Below are 14,600 nucleotides of genomic sequence, written 5' to 3'. Positions count from 1 at the left end.
AGAAGTACCAGTTTGACAGTTTACAAGTTCAAGTAAATATCAAGGGCTATAGCGGCTGTCATACTGTCCGATCAGTGAGTTGACCGTACCGTACTCGCGAGGAGCTGCGGAGGTACCGCTAAGCAACATGGCGGCGTGTGCACTGAGGCGTCACATCCGGGGTGCGCGGTGGCGACACCGAGCTCAGCGGGTTGTGAATGGGTGTGATTCTTCTATGTGTAAGAGTTCTGTGTCCTACACAGTTTGTTACACTTCAGTGCATAGAAGCATCGATGAAGAAATTAGTATATGAAGAGTTTGTTTGCAAAAACCGATAAGTCCATATTTGCCAAATAGAGATATTTGCGATTAAAGGTCAAGAAAAATAAAGAGAATAATAAGAAATTGTGCTTCTTTTGACCATAACTTCAAAAATGTACCTTCATATATTAAGTGACCAATATATCATTTAAAAGGTATTATTTTGTACTTTATGACAGAGACCGTACTGAAAAATCTTTAAAAATGGACTTACCAGTTTTTGCAAACAAACTCTTCACATTGTATTTGAGTAGGCCTAATTGCGTTGATGATTGTGTTGCTAATCTTCATCATAACAGCTGACGCTATCCAAAAAATTGACACATGGAACGTACTTACGAGGCAGAGTATATTCTTTTCTGTAGATGTACTAATTCACAAAATGCAGATACTCGGACGCGGCGAGGGCCTACATGAAAACAGACCTAATATAAGACAGCTACGGAATCCTTTAGTTTCGAGTATTAACACTAATCAGTTGTTAGTTGTAGCCATGTATTCAAATTATTGGCTGAGGTGATGATTTCCTCACCTCAAATGTCTCCTGCTGAAGTATGCCCTTTTTCTATAAGTGTATTATTGGAGTCTTGTGAAAATTAGCAATGATTACTTTAACCCTATCTCTGTCACGGGCCGATTAAATCGGCCCAATAACTGCAGTAGAAATGCTTCGGCCGATATCATCGGCCCTATTTTGATTGACAGATAACTTCAAAGGCTACGACACTACCACTCTATAAACTCATTTGTGATTGGCTGACAGTGTAAGGAAACGACTTCCAGCGTGAAAAAAGCTTCCCCACCTTTAACCAATCAGGAAAGCTTTCTCAAAGTCCAAGAAATTGTAGTGGCCCCACCCATGTTCATTTGCATTCAGACTGCAATGTATTGTGTACAGTTTTGCCATGTGTGGAGAACTTACACGAATCTGTATATGTGGGACTGTAATGGAGATCGCCGCGAGCGATGAAAAGATCGTACACGTGGGTCAATTTTCATCTATTTCATCTAAGTCAAAATAGTAAAACATGAAGTGAAAACATTCAAATTAGGGATTTCAACATCTCTGAATTCTGTGAAGGGGTATAGTTTCAGTAATATCGGCCTCATAAATGATCTGAAGAATAGATGAACACTGCACATTCGGTGCAGCAGTTGCAACTGTTTACTCAGCACTAACAGCAGTGCAATGGGTCTCTAGTTAGCCGGAGCCAGCGGGGCAGGTGTAGGGAGCAATAGGGTTACAGTAGCTTCCTGCTGGCGGCCTGAAGCTGTACAGTCTTGATGTTGGGGTATGTTTGACTGTTTATTATTATTACATGATGAAACCGTCACTATGCGAAACTTCAGTTCAATGCAGGTTTATCATAAAGAAAATGACTGCTGTGATAGTTAATTCTGTTTCAATAAGGAAAGTGCAGAAAGTCGTAGACTAGCATATGATGATCAACTGGAATGCATGGACACTCCAGCGTTGATATTTTCAATAACATTTTTTATCCTTAGATTATCTTATCATTATGGCATTATCATAGGACAAGATTGATATAAATTTGAAAGAAAAAAGCACAATTCAATTTATATTTTCAGCTTGACAAGTTACAAACACGCTTTGTCTACTTTCAGGCCAACATCACTCACAAAATCAGAAATTACACAAAATGTGTGAAATCTAGGTTGTAATTGCCACAGACTTTTGTTCATAAAATGAAAAGTACTGATGCTATTGATAGAAAAATCATAGCATCTGAAAGCTGAATAAATTCTCTACAACATCTATGAGACCTTTTTGAGATGCAAGCTCATGGTGTATGGAAAAATGAGGTGGTAACATGTAGAAATAAGTCTGCATTGATAATTATGTGACATAAGAGGGCGTCCTACTTAAAATTGAAGTGCGCCCTCACTCAGATTATTATGGAAAATGAAAGTTTAGACCATAAGCTTTCAAATGATGTATAACATGACACATTAATGTCAATAATAATAATCAGAAATGGCCATCAACAATCTTGTGTCTGTGCACTGCAAAATGTCTGAGCAGTCTGGCTACGGCGTATGTGACAGATATAGGGTTAAGGGAAATTGCAATTGGTAAACATTATTCCAAAGACATTTGAATAATGTTTTGTAAGTGAACTAATAAAAAAAAAGATAGTTGATGATATGTCATTGGCTCTTCTGATTTGCGTTTATTCTGTGAAAACATTCAAAACTTTAACAAATTTCATTCTGTCTTACTTGAAGTGTGATTCTACTGAATTGCTAATGTCTGCCATGCTGTTTGTCCGAGTTTACTTAGTCATAGAAATGTAATAAAAAACACAAAATGTCTGTGTGAATACATGTAGTCATGTGCAGATTATGCCCCCCCCCCCCCATTCTTCGAGTGCTTCCAACAGGCCATGACCATATTGACAATTTTACTTTTCTCACATGTCTTGTCAGCAGATGTTATATCAGCAGTGACCACAAGTATTATGCACATAGATGAGGTGAAGACATTATCACCTCGTACTACCATTTGCATCATATTACTTTGGCATTTATACTGTGATAATGCAGCAGTGGTCTTCTAGGGGAAAGGGTCTAGTTGCTAACTACTGTACTCAACCCTCAAGATTATTAGAATGCTGGTGAACGTATGTACGTCTACAAACCAATGGGAGAGTTATGTTGCGAGATGATGCTATTGGTTCTTCAAATTTGTTTGTGTGGATGTACCCGATACATTGCATGTATTTGTTTGTTCATTTGTTTATTTTTGTCATTTTGTAGGCGCACTGAGCCTCGTAGGAAGAGTGTATCAAACATTGTATTGTATTTTATTGTATTGTATTGTATTGTATTGTATTGTATTGTATTGTATTGTATTGTATTGTATCGTATTGTATTGTATTGTATTTGACACACAAACCTATACAATTCAATAAATTTCTTATTCTATGCCAAATTACAATGAAACTTCTACAAACCATTCTGTTGGTCTAGATTTACTCTATTCATTTAGGCCAACCTTAAAAAAAGGTGTGAAATCACACCTTAACTATGCAATTTGTATTTGTGACACAATCGAGTTGATTTAACTGTTCATTACATGTACTTTCAAGAATGGAGCAATAAACCCTGCATTGGGATGTTGAATCCTTCAAACATGAGCAGTGCACATAATCATAAAAAAAAGACTAATGCATACATTCTCCCTCTCAGGTTTTGAAAAGCAAAGTCTCTAGGAATTTTTACACCTGTTACAAAATGGACAATATAATATGTACATGTATTTGATGTGGGTTTTTAATAACTATATGTCATACGTGTATGTCATGTTTCCTCTGTGACAAAACAACCAAAAGCATCCCATAACAGACTTCAGGCAATACTTGTTACTTGCTCAAACAACTCAAAAGATAAAAAAGGAAGATGCATGTATTCTAAAATGACAAATAACATCTACTTTATTCTACAATTATGTACGTCCCAATATCTTTTATCACTGATATACTACAGCATACCAGCTTAATCAATTTCACATCAAATGAAACAATACAGATTGAAGATATTAAAACAAAATAGGAGAAATAAGTAGTGAAATGAAAGGGAATGTCTTGCAATATAATTTGAAACTTCAATTCTTCTTCTTCTTTTTTTAAAAACTGAATTACACTTTTTGCACTTTTCATGAATGTGTTTCTACATGGAAATTTAGATTTTCTTCATAAGAGTTTAGAAGGAATTACATAGTATTTATTCAGTCCTGTATTATGTTAACTGTCTCTTCTGAATCTTTCCATCACCTCAAATCATCCAAACTTGATACAGTGGACTCCCATTATAACGAAGTCCTCGGGACCAGCAGTTTTCTTTCGTTATATAGAAATTTCGTTATAACCGAACGAATAAACGCTAAAAAAACATAGAGCTGGTAATTTTGCAACATGGATTTTTATTTCGTTGTAACCGGAATTTCGCTATAACCGTGTTTGTTATAATGGGAGTGCACTGTATCATGACTTCTGAGGTATGATGCATTAATTATGACACCATCCAACATGTTCAGAGCACAAGCACAGCCAAATACACAGTCATTCAATGGACAAGGTGTATAATTACATTAAATTTCATTCAAATGAGAAGGACAAAAAGAAGAAGAAAGTCAAATGAGGCATCATGTATAATTGTCGGAAAATGTCCACAACACAATAGAGTGAGAAAATAGCGAAGATGTAGAGGTGAATCCGAAATTGATGGCAATTTCATGACAAATTTTGTGATAGAGTGCTCGTAAAATGAAAAGACATGTTCTGTAAAAGTGGATATTTTCATGCTAGTATATATATATATTTTTTGTGCTTGGCCAGGTAAGATGAACTTTGTGTGTTTTTATTTCTGTGGAATCAAGACATTAATTTATTAGAGGACCATATAACAAGCAAGAATATCTATGTGCCATTATTTTTGTGCTAGTTTGTGGTCACGTGAAATGCATGAAAATTTCCACTTTTACAGTATGTTAATCAAAAGCCACGTAACATAGATCGGTGACAGGCGTAGTTGTCCAAGACCACTTTACACAAAGATTTAAGTTCTGTTCCTCGTTCTCTCTCTCTCTCTCTACGTAGTCCATTCAATTTCCAAAGTCATTACGGAGAGCCGACATGATTTCATATTTTCGATCTTGCTCCTTTCTGCGAGTCCCTCCAGAGGGCGGGCATCAACCCTCCTCACATTCTGCTCTGGATCCAAACAAACACACGAGGAGGCGAAAAAAATTGGTGTTTTGGCATGTATGGCTGTATTCCTGCAATGCCGTGGCAAAAGATCTGCTCCTTTAACTGCGGGTGTACTTTCCCCAGATGTGCAGCATGAAGACCGAGGCAATGAAGATGAGGCTCATGACGAGAACTGGAACAGGCCCACTGAAAAAAACAGAACAGAAACAAACAACAAACATATGAATATTCATAATTATACCATATACATGTATGCCATATATTTTGCAAACAGAATACAAGTCATATTTCTCAAATTGCGAGACAATTCCAAAAATGGTTGAATTCATGAGAAGTTATTGATTTTCCACCTTGGAGACAATAATATATATAGTCCATTTGTCAAAAGGGAGGCAATTTTTTTTATGCAAGTTATCAATTTCCCAAATATCAGTCGACTCTTGAAATATGGGGAAATAAAAACACCACAATACATCCTGCGTACAAACATACTATAAAGCTAGAAACATTTGCAGTATGAAACTTTCATGAAATGCAACTGGCATTTAATGCATTGTGTAGACAATGGCTTCTTGTGAAATTTGCACCAGTTTCATGCACGTGAAAATTTCTGGTTGAATACAATGCAGTATGCACTGCATATCTACAAACAGATATGCAAACATACATACAATATTACATAAAAATATCATACATTATGACTGACCAAATAATTGATTAATATGAAAAAAATAAGTAAATTTTGAGCACACTCACACTTTGAGTCCTGGGGAGTCCTCAGTGTAGAACCGCCACATGCCGCCACTGTTTCCTCCCGCAGCACGCCCTCTTGTGGTGGCACCCCCAGTTTTCCTAGTATCAACAAATAAACAAAGATGATAAATACATGCTACCAGCAGAGGAAAACAAACAACAAGTAATGGAACAGACCAAACAGGAGCATCATTTTGAAAGTGCCAGTCAAGGTGCTTCACAAAATAGGCCAGATTAATAATTAATTCAATGTATCCATGTTTCTTGATACGATTAAATATTGTTTCGTGGGAAAAAATAAATACTATGTGAATGAAACTGCTGTTTCGTATCAAGACTCTTCAGTATTTGAAATCCAGTTTGCATGCACTCAGTAATTGATAAATTTAAGCATGTTCATATATGCTATCCACTTGTCACAGAAATAATGCATGTATACATATGTTATGAAGATCTGCATAAAAAACAATCATCTTGAATGTATCAGTAATACTCATTAAAAACCTAGTAGAATCGATGCTTTCATGAATAGCTTTTCAATTTACATGTACACAGACAGCACATTAAAATCAAGTCTCTTTGCAGTTAGTAAGTTGGTGCAATGTCAAAAAACAAGTATTAACCTTACATACCATCTTTTTGTTATTGTTGTTGCTCTGAATTTAGAAGATGCAAATGTTTTATCAAGTAATCACAGTTTAAGTCAGCAATCTCTCTATTGGACCTTGTCTATTTGCATATCAGTGAATGAAATCAACTCTGCAAAAGACACAGTCACTGCGAGTAAGCAATCATAAATTCCATATGACATGAAACATTTGATGTGCATGACTGTCACTATGGAAAGAGCATAAAAAGAAATCATAATATTTCAGCTTATATCTGTTCAATGATGTTCTCACTTGAACTGGAAGTCTGACTCTGAGCACGCTTGGCTAGCAACCCCATTGTGAGTTGTCAACCAATGCAAAATTCAACGCATACCCACAGCACTAACAAGGGCCAGGCATTACTGAATAAATGTACCCTCTTGTATGTTGACCTACCTTTGTCTGACCTGTGACCCTCCACCTGACCTGGGCGAGACAGATTTGGAAGGAGCACGTCCCCCTCCTCCTACAGAGGTTGAGCTTGGAGATGAAAGAGCCTGCACACACAAAAAAGATAAGCAAATACTCTCTGATGAATGACAGAGGGTACAACATACATGTATATCGATTCAAGGACATTCAACCAATACGAAATAGCATTTTGTACGCATATCACTTATCGATATGACACAATGTGAAAACATGACAAAACTACATAGACAATGAATGTCACAGAAGGGTGAAATATCACTGACAAAATGTTAATGCAATGTCTCATCAGCGATACTTCTGTACCAAATGACTTTGAAAATCTACAAAGTCGAAATACACCTTCATATCAACTCTACCAAACACTTATGCTATTTTCAGACTCCGAACTACATTCTGACAAATTTGTTTCTAAAACCACAATTATTTCTCTGCCTTACTTTATTTTGCTTTCATTCCATGATAAATAAAAATTTGAGGATGATGCCTGTTCATCAATCAAAGCCTGTGAAAGTGTGATCTAAAATAATATATAATGTACATGTACTTACAGCTGTATAATGTACCTTGCACTTGGAAGTGGGTGTAAAGTTAAAAACCAAATGTATGTGCCCCTTGGTGTTTATACATTTTCTGAGAATTCAGTGACTTATCACATATCACATTCAAATTACGATGCAGGAGAGGACAAAAATGTGCGTAGAAGTCACATGGCCTATACTACCATGTACATGTATACTGGCACATAAACAAGATCATATTCATGGTTTTTATATTAGACCTGCACTTATACTCTAATTTTATTCTTAAAACAGGAGCAGGATAAGTTGCCAAGATGACAGACTTAGGGCCGGAAGACTAACCCATCTCATGACTACAATTAGATTACACAGCTGGACATCTGGAATCTAGGTACATGTACATTTTGTAAATCTATTTCATTGTCTGACCCGACACTAACCACTGTGTAAAATTTACACAAGGCTACACAAATCGGCAATTCTGTTGCTAAGTAAACATGCTAAAAAATTATTTCCTCAAATCAAGCCATGGCCATGAATAAATTTACTGTTAGTCCAGTTTCATATTGTCCAATAAAACAAACACTTGAATTCATGTAAAATCACTAAAACCACACCGAATTTATCCCATCGTGGCCATCATGGATGGCCGATGGCATGGCTTGTTCAGCTTAGACAGAAAGATCCGTCTGTCCGGAGGACTCTTTTATATTTTGCCATTAACGCTGTCCTTGGAGGGGATCCGTGAAGCTAGACGCAGTCTCCGCGAAACATTCCCCGACGGACAGATACAGACCGATCTTTCGGTCAAGTTCAGCTCAGCTTCACTGGCTCAGAATTGCAGAAAAGACATGACACGTATGCACTACAACTTACACCAATTTGAACACATGGGACATACACAGTAACAGCTGCTTGCAAGAACCCGTCTGTACTGAGAAGTATTCCGAAATATACATCGAATATACAACATCAAACACACCAATCCGTTGAAAAATATAAATTCACACACAATATTCTACGCTGAATCCGAGAACATTTTACTGCATTCCTCCACACTTAAAACAAAAGGCCATATTTCTTACCATATCGGAGTTGTTTTCAGAAGCGTCACGACCGCAAGCAAAGGAAATTGACACGTCGAGCTAATATATTTTTCTCGTAGATGGCGCTCTCGAGATTGCGACTACCGCAAGGATGTTCCACTGACCTACACCAACTAAACCCCAAACAAGAACAAGAACAAGAACAAGAACAAGAACAAGAACAAGAACAAGAACAAGAACAAGAACAAGAACAAGAACAAGAACAAGAACAAGAACAAGAACAAGAACAAGAACAAGAACAAGAACAAGAACAAGAACAAGAACAAGAACAAGAACAAGAACAAGAACAAGAACAAGAACAAGAACAAGAACAAGAACAAGAACAAGAACTAGAACTAGAACAAGAACAAAAACAAGAACAAGAACAAGAACAAGAACAAGAACTAGAACTAGAACTAGAACAAGAACAAGAACAACAAGAACAACAAAAACAACAAACCGCAAACAAGTCAAATATAAAAACAGATCCCACTTGTAGGGAATAAACAATAATCCAGAATCTACAAGTAGGGCCTATCATTCTAGCGCCGACGGAGGGGAGCTATCAGTGCAAGTGCAAAAAGTTCCACCTGCTTTCCATAAGATATTATTCATTGTGACGATTCAATATTCATTTCTGCATTACTTGAGTAGATGTCACCGATGAGATAATACGATTTGTAACTGCTTCAAATGTGGATTTTTGTGTTAAATGTGCACAGTCTATGACCAATTGATCGTTAGCCCCAGGCCCCTACCCCTCACTAAGGTGGTCAACCACACACATTATGCTTGTTTCAGATTCGAAATAGAACTAATACTCCTTTTAACCCTCTATGTGCTACGTTTATTTCCTGTCCATAGGTATATGTGTGAAATCTATCCACATTTTGGGTCAAAGCACAGAAAGGGTTAAGGATACATGGGGATGGGATTTTGACTCCTTATCACAAGCTTTTGGAAGGGAAGATATAGCAAAACAGCATGACGTAGGCATACGTGGTGACGAAATGTCCAGCGAAAAGAGAATTAGCCCAGAATGCTTTGCAGCAAAATATGCACAGTAAAATACATTCAGGAGAACCGGCGGGCAAACACAAGAAGATGGATTTGGATTTCCTTCGGCGTTTCGAAACTATGGAATCGAAATCTATTTCAGGATTGTTTGGGAAAAATTTGAAAGCTACCCCTAATAAAAACATTTCTGGAAAATACTGAAGAGATCTGCCCATTTCTACGATGACCACCTGGGGGGGGGGGGGGGGCGTTAGGCATGTCATCTCTCTTTCCCCCTCTCTACTCAATATTCAATTCATCTATTTATTCAATCATTTTTTTGGTTTTCAATTTTCACCAGGGAAACAGTAAATATATGATGTGCTTTATAACTCGCTTGAAACATTTTGCTCAGCGCTACTTATACCATTGTACGTGGAATGCGAGAACGTGGTACGCTGAACTCGCTCTTAAAAGTTGTATTAACAGTATTATCATGTCATAATGATGTAAACAGTTGTAGGAGCTGACTCTTGTTTGTTTATTTGTTTCGTTTATTTTAGTCATTCGACCTGTCTTAATAACCGTCCCAGACTGACATATAGGCTATTCATACCTGAAGAGGTATACTCCTCCATGTTTGGATTTTCCAGCCTGATAACTGTCAAGACACTGAAAACAGCTCGACTCTTGCCCATATGATATTGTAAACATCCTTTATCTCAACAAACGTCTCTTAAAAGTCCTGTTTACCTTTTGGAGCAGTGAAACATTTTCAAGATATCACATTTGATGCATATGTGTAGGTCTGTTTTATCACAAAACATCCTACCATATAAAATTTTCGCAATAAAGCCTAAAATATAAGGAGATATCAGTGTTTTTCTCAGTAAACCATAGCTATAGACGGTTTAGTCTGGAAACGTTTTTTATTGTAACTATTGTTCACATTTTGTGTATTTAACGGGTCTAGGAACAGTACCCCCTGGAAAACCACCCTCCGGATAACTACCACCCGGATAATTACCCCCCAGGACAATTCCCCCCTAGGGCAACTACCCCCCCCCCCCCCGACAACTATACCCTCAAAGGGCAATTACCCTCCAGGGTAATTACCCCCTAGGACAACTACCCCCCGGACAACTACCCTCCTAGAGCAATCACCCCCCAGGGCAATTACCCCTTAGGAAAACTACCCCCTGGATAACTACCCCTCGGATAACTACCCCTGGATAACTACCCCCGCGGATAACTACCCCCTGGATAATTACCCCCCGGAAAACTACCCCCTGGATAACTACCCCCCGGAACACTACCCCCTGGGTAACTACCCCCAGGAGAACTACCCCCTGGGTAACTACCCCCAGGATAACTACCCCCCGGATAACTACCCCTCGGATAACTACCCCCCGGATAATTACCCCCCGGATAATTACCCCCCGGCTAATTACCCCCGGATAATTACCCTCCGGATAACTACCCCCCCCCCGATAATTACCACCAGGATAATTATCCCCAGGTTAATTACCCCCTCCTCCGATAACTAGACCCAAGATAACTTCCACCCGATAACTACCCCCTCCGATAACTCCCCATGGATGATTACCCCGGATAAGTAGGCCTACAACTCCCCCTCCCCTATAACTATCAAGAGGAAAATTACCCCCAGGACAGTGCACCACGTAAATTACTCCCTGGGTAACTACCTCCCGGGTCACTGCCCCCACCCCCCCCCCCCCGACTCTTACTTTTAATAAAAAGGATATCATTACTACAGAAAACGAAGTTCTTTGTATTATTTGCCAGGAATCATAAAGATGCCATACTGAGACATCATCTTATGAAAACAACATCTTAAGGATTTACGATTTGTATCGTTTGCATTTAGGACGATTTATGTACAAGCTTAATTTCTCCCTCTGTATTTTGACTCTATGTTCATAAAACACGAAGCTGTCCCTTCATATCCTACACGGTCATCCAGTAAATGTCAATGCCTTTAACCAAAACTATTTTCGCTAAATCTGTATTTTCTTTTACTGTTCCGAAATTTCGGATTTCTCTTGATAGTATAGTATAAAAGAAGTTTTAAGTTTGAATGCCTTTACCATTGAATTAAAGACATTTTGAAGAAATGTTACACTTCAGAATGAGTTATACTTTTTGCAATATTTTTCTAACCACAATCGTCTATCGTTTACCACAACTCCATGTAACAATTCTTTATTTTGAGGAGCTTATATCTCATGCCTCACGTGCCCTAGTTTTGAACCATCATCTTCCTCTTCCCTCTCGCTTTTCTCTGTCCACCGTGAAGGTAGTCTATTCTTGTCATTCATTACTCACCTTTCCTCTTTCTCTCATTACAAGGGATTTATCTCGTGTGTGTTCATGTGCAATGCACTCCCGTTAAACCGAAATGCTCAGGACCGGCATTTTTTTTTTTTCGTTTTAACGAAATTTCATTATAACCGAACAAATATAATATGCAATGTATAAGGAAAAGAAGGAAACCACGCATAAAAATTCTATTTGTTGAATCCTCATCATACGCTGGAAAGCTATGTGAGATGGGAGAATACCTTTTTAATTTCGTTTAAATATCACATTTTAAAAAGAGCATAAAGTTGTTTGTGTTGTCACACATGTGTAGAAAATGACGGTGTAGGATTTGGTTACAGTTCGCTATTCCAAAGGTTCTTTTCTTACTAAAGTACGTTACTCCGAAGGCTCCTTATTCCGAAGTTTCGCCATTCCCGGGATTCCGATGGTTTGTTTATCTGAAGGTTCGCATTTCTGAAGAATCGTTATTCCGAAAGTTCATGATTTAGATCAAAATAATATATTGTTCATTTTCCGAAGGTTCGTTGATCTGAAAATGAAGTGAGGTTCGTCATTTTGAAGGTTTATAAATCAAAAAGTGAGAAAGGTTCACTATTCAGAAAGTCCGTTGTTCCGAAGGATTTTTCATCCGAAAATGAAATAAGGTTCGTTATTCCGAAGAAATTTTGCTAATGAAAAAAAATGAGAAAAGTTAGTTATTTCGAAGATTTACTTATCTTAAGACGATTATAAGGATTGCAGTTCTTAAGTTTTGTTAGTGTACTCTCCTTTTTTTCACCATGGATTAACGATATTTTTGTAATGTTCCGATTAACGAACGTTTTGAATTCCTATCATGTTCGGACTAACGAACCGTATAAGAATGAGAATAAGGACCATATTTTATTATCGGATTAACGAACCTTTGTTATGGAATAACTCCAAAATGTGCTTAATATATTATTTCCGAACTATTACGGACATTTAGTTGTATCAGAATCTGTGTGTTTTGCATTAAAGGACTTCGGAACAATGAAACAAACCTTATCTGAATTCAGATTATTGTATTACAATAATGCAAGTTCCCCTCGGAAACTGTGCGTGATATACGGAGTGAACATTCAATGATGCGTTCGCTCATGCGGAGACGCTTTAAAAATGCATGTTCCGCTACGCATTTTCGAATGCGATCCGCATCTCGTTATAACGGAGCACATTTCCTTTATTTTTCTTTGTCAGTGGTGCTCAGAAAATACTTCGTGATAACGAAAATTTTGTTATAACCGTCTTCGTTATAAGCGAATTTTGTACCATAGACTTTAATGGCGATAATTTTGGGACCAGAAGTTTTGCTTCGTTATAACGAAATTTCGTTATAACCGTGTTCGTTGTAACGGGAGTGTACTGTATCTTTATTTGTGTTCTTCGTCTCTGTCTTAATTTGCTTTCTTTGCATTGTTTCATCAATTTTGTGACTATTTCACTGTTATACCGTTAACGCTCATTTCAGAATTGCCCTACTGCATCATTGGGCATTAACAACTAGTATATCAAGAATGTGGGAAGAGATTGTCACCTCCTTGGTATGATCACCGCAGAGCATTACCTCCCTTGACAATTACTCCTTATTAAAATTAGGCTCCAAACAGTCACCCCTCTTACAATAACTCTCCCCCAGAAAATTACGTTTCTCATTGTTATTTTCGAACAACGTTTGCTATTTGAATTGAAAAAAACAACAACAACCAAACAAACATTTTTTCACTACATATCGTCTGGTTTTGGTCGAGACCTAACTTCAGGTTTTAAACATCTTTTGGGTGAGAAAATTAGAAACCCCTTACGAAATATTAAAGAGCATGTTATTCCAAGAAGGATTCAAGTTTTTGTGAAAAAAAAAATACTCTTGAAATGGCCGGGATAAAACAGGGCAGCCCTATAATATAAAAAGGATTCTGTCAACTACAACTCTCTATAGATCTATTTAAAAAGAGGGTGCAGGACAAAAGACTTCGTTAACAACTAGGGATGTTTTGTAAAAAAAAAAAAAAAATACCGTTAATATTTTACTCTTTCTAATCAGACTAACTTATATTTGAACTGGATTTCCCCTTAAAGTGTCGAGAACATTTAATTTGAAAACTAGCACAATTCTACTGGTATGTAAAACAAGCTGTAATCTTACTCTTATGACAGATAAGGGCACCGTTTGGTAAAAGTTGCCAGTTATGACATCTTGTTAGTCTCTAATAATTTCAATAAAACCATGGGTTCTGCTTGATTGATAAGCTCGAGTCACCGACTTGTTACCATGGACCTGCTTTGATCGACCTACAACGATTGGTAATTGTGTGGAACTGACAGCTTGTCAGGACTGACTTCATAAAACCGTGCCTGGATCCTATCAGAAATTATGGCTTTATATCGAAGGGTCCCTCGCTAATGTTAAGGAAATATGAATTGCAGTGAAATCAACTCTCCTTTTCTTATGTTTATCTTCTAATGTGTTATAACGGTAGAAAATGACAAGCCAAAAGAGTAAATGATGACAGTGTAAGAGAAAGGTGCATCTTCTGATATGGTGTTATGAACTTATGGAAAAATTACAAAGGGTGGTACTTCTTTCGGGGGGGGGGGGGGGAGGGAGGGTTGTCCAGTAGGTAAGTATCAGGAGGGGGCGGGGGGGGGGGGGTATGGTTATGGGGGGGGGTAGTAATCCGGGTGGTAGTTATCCGGGGGGTAGTTATCCGGGGGTAGTTATCCGGGGGGTAGTTATCCGGGTGGTAGTTATCCTGGGGGTAGTTATCCGGGTGG

General features: G+C 37.8%; 1 protein-coding gene across 1 annotated transcript; it reads right to left on the bottom strand.

The window, feature by feature from the left end:
- Positions 1–4,453: 4,453 nt before the first annotated feature.
- On the bottom strand, positions 4,454–8,549 carry LOC139721390 (protein transport protein Sec61 subunit beta-like). The gene is made up of 4 exons (XM_071632701.1): positions 8,469–8,549; positions 6,830–6,930; positions 5,787–5,882; positions 4,454–5,216 (listed from the first exon to the last, which is right to left on the bottom strand). The coding sequence occupies exons 1-4, from the start codon at positions 8,469–8,471 to the stop codon at positions 5,129–5,131; spliced, it is 288 nt and encodes a 95-aa protein (XP_071488802.1). The 5' UTR covers positions 8,472–8,549; the 3' UTR covers positions 4,454–5,128.
- Positions 8,550–14,600: the final 6,051 nt, after the last annotated feature.

This window comes from Diadema antillarum, unplaced genomic scaffold, assembly GCF_040938485.1.
Source record: "Diadema antillarum isolate AM-2024a unplaced genomic scaffold, OU_Dant_1.0 scf00000142, whole genome shotgun sequence".
Lineage (NCBI taxonomy): Eukaryota > Metazoa > Echinodermata > Echinoidea > Diadematoida > Diadematidae > Diadema > Diadema antillarum.
The sequence above is the reverse complement of the archived record's forward strand: the minus strand, read 5'-3'. Positions and strand labels throughout refer to the sequence as shown.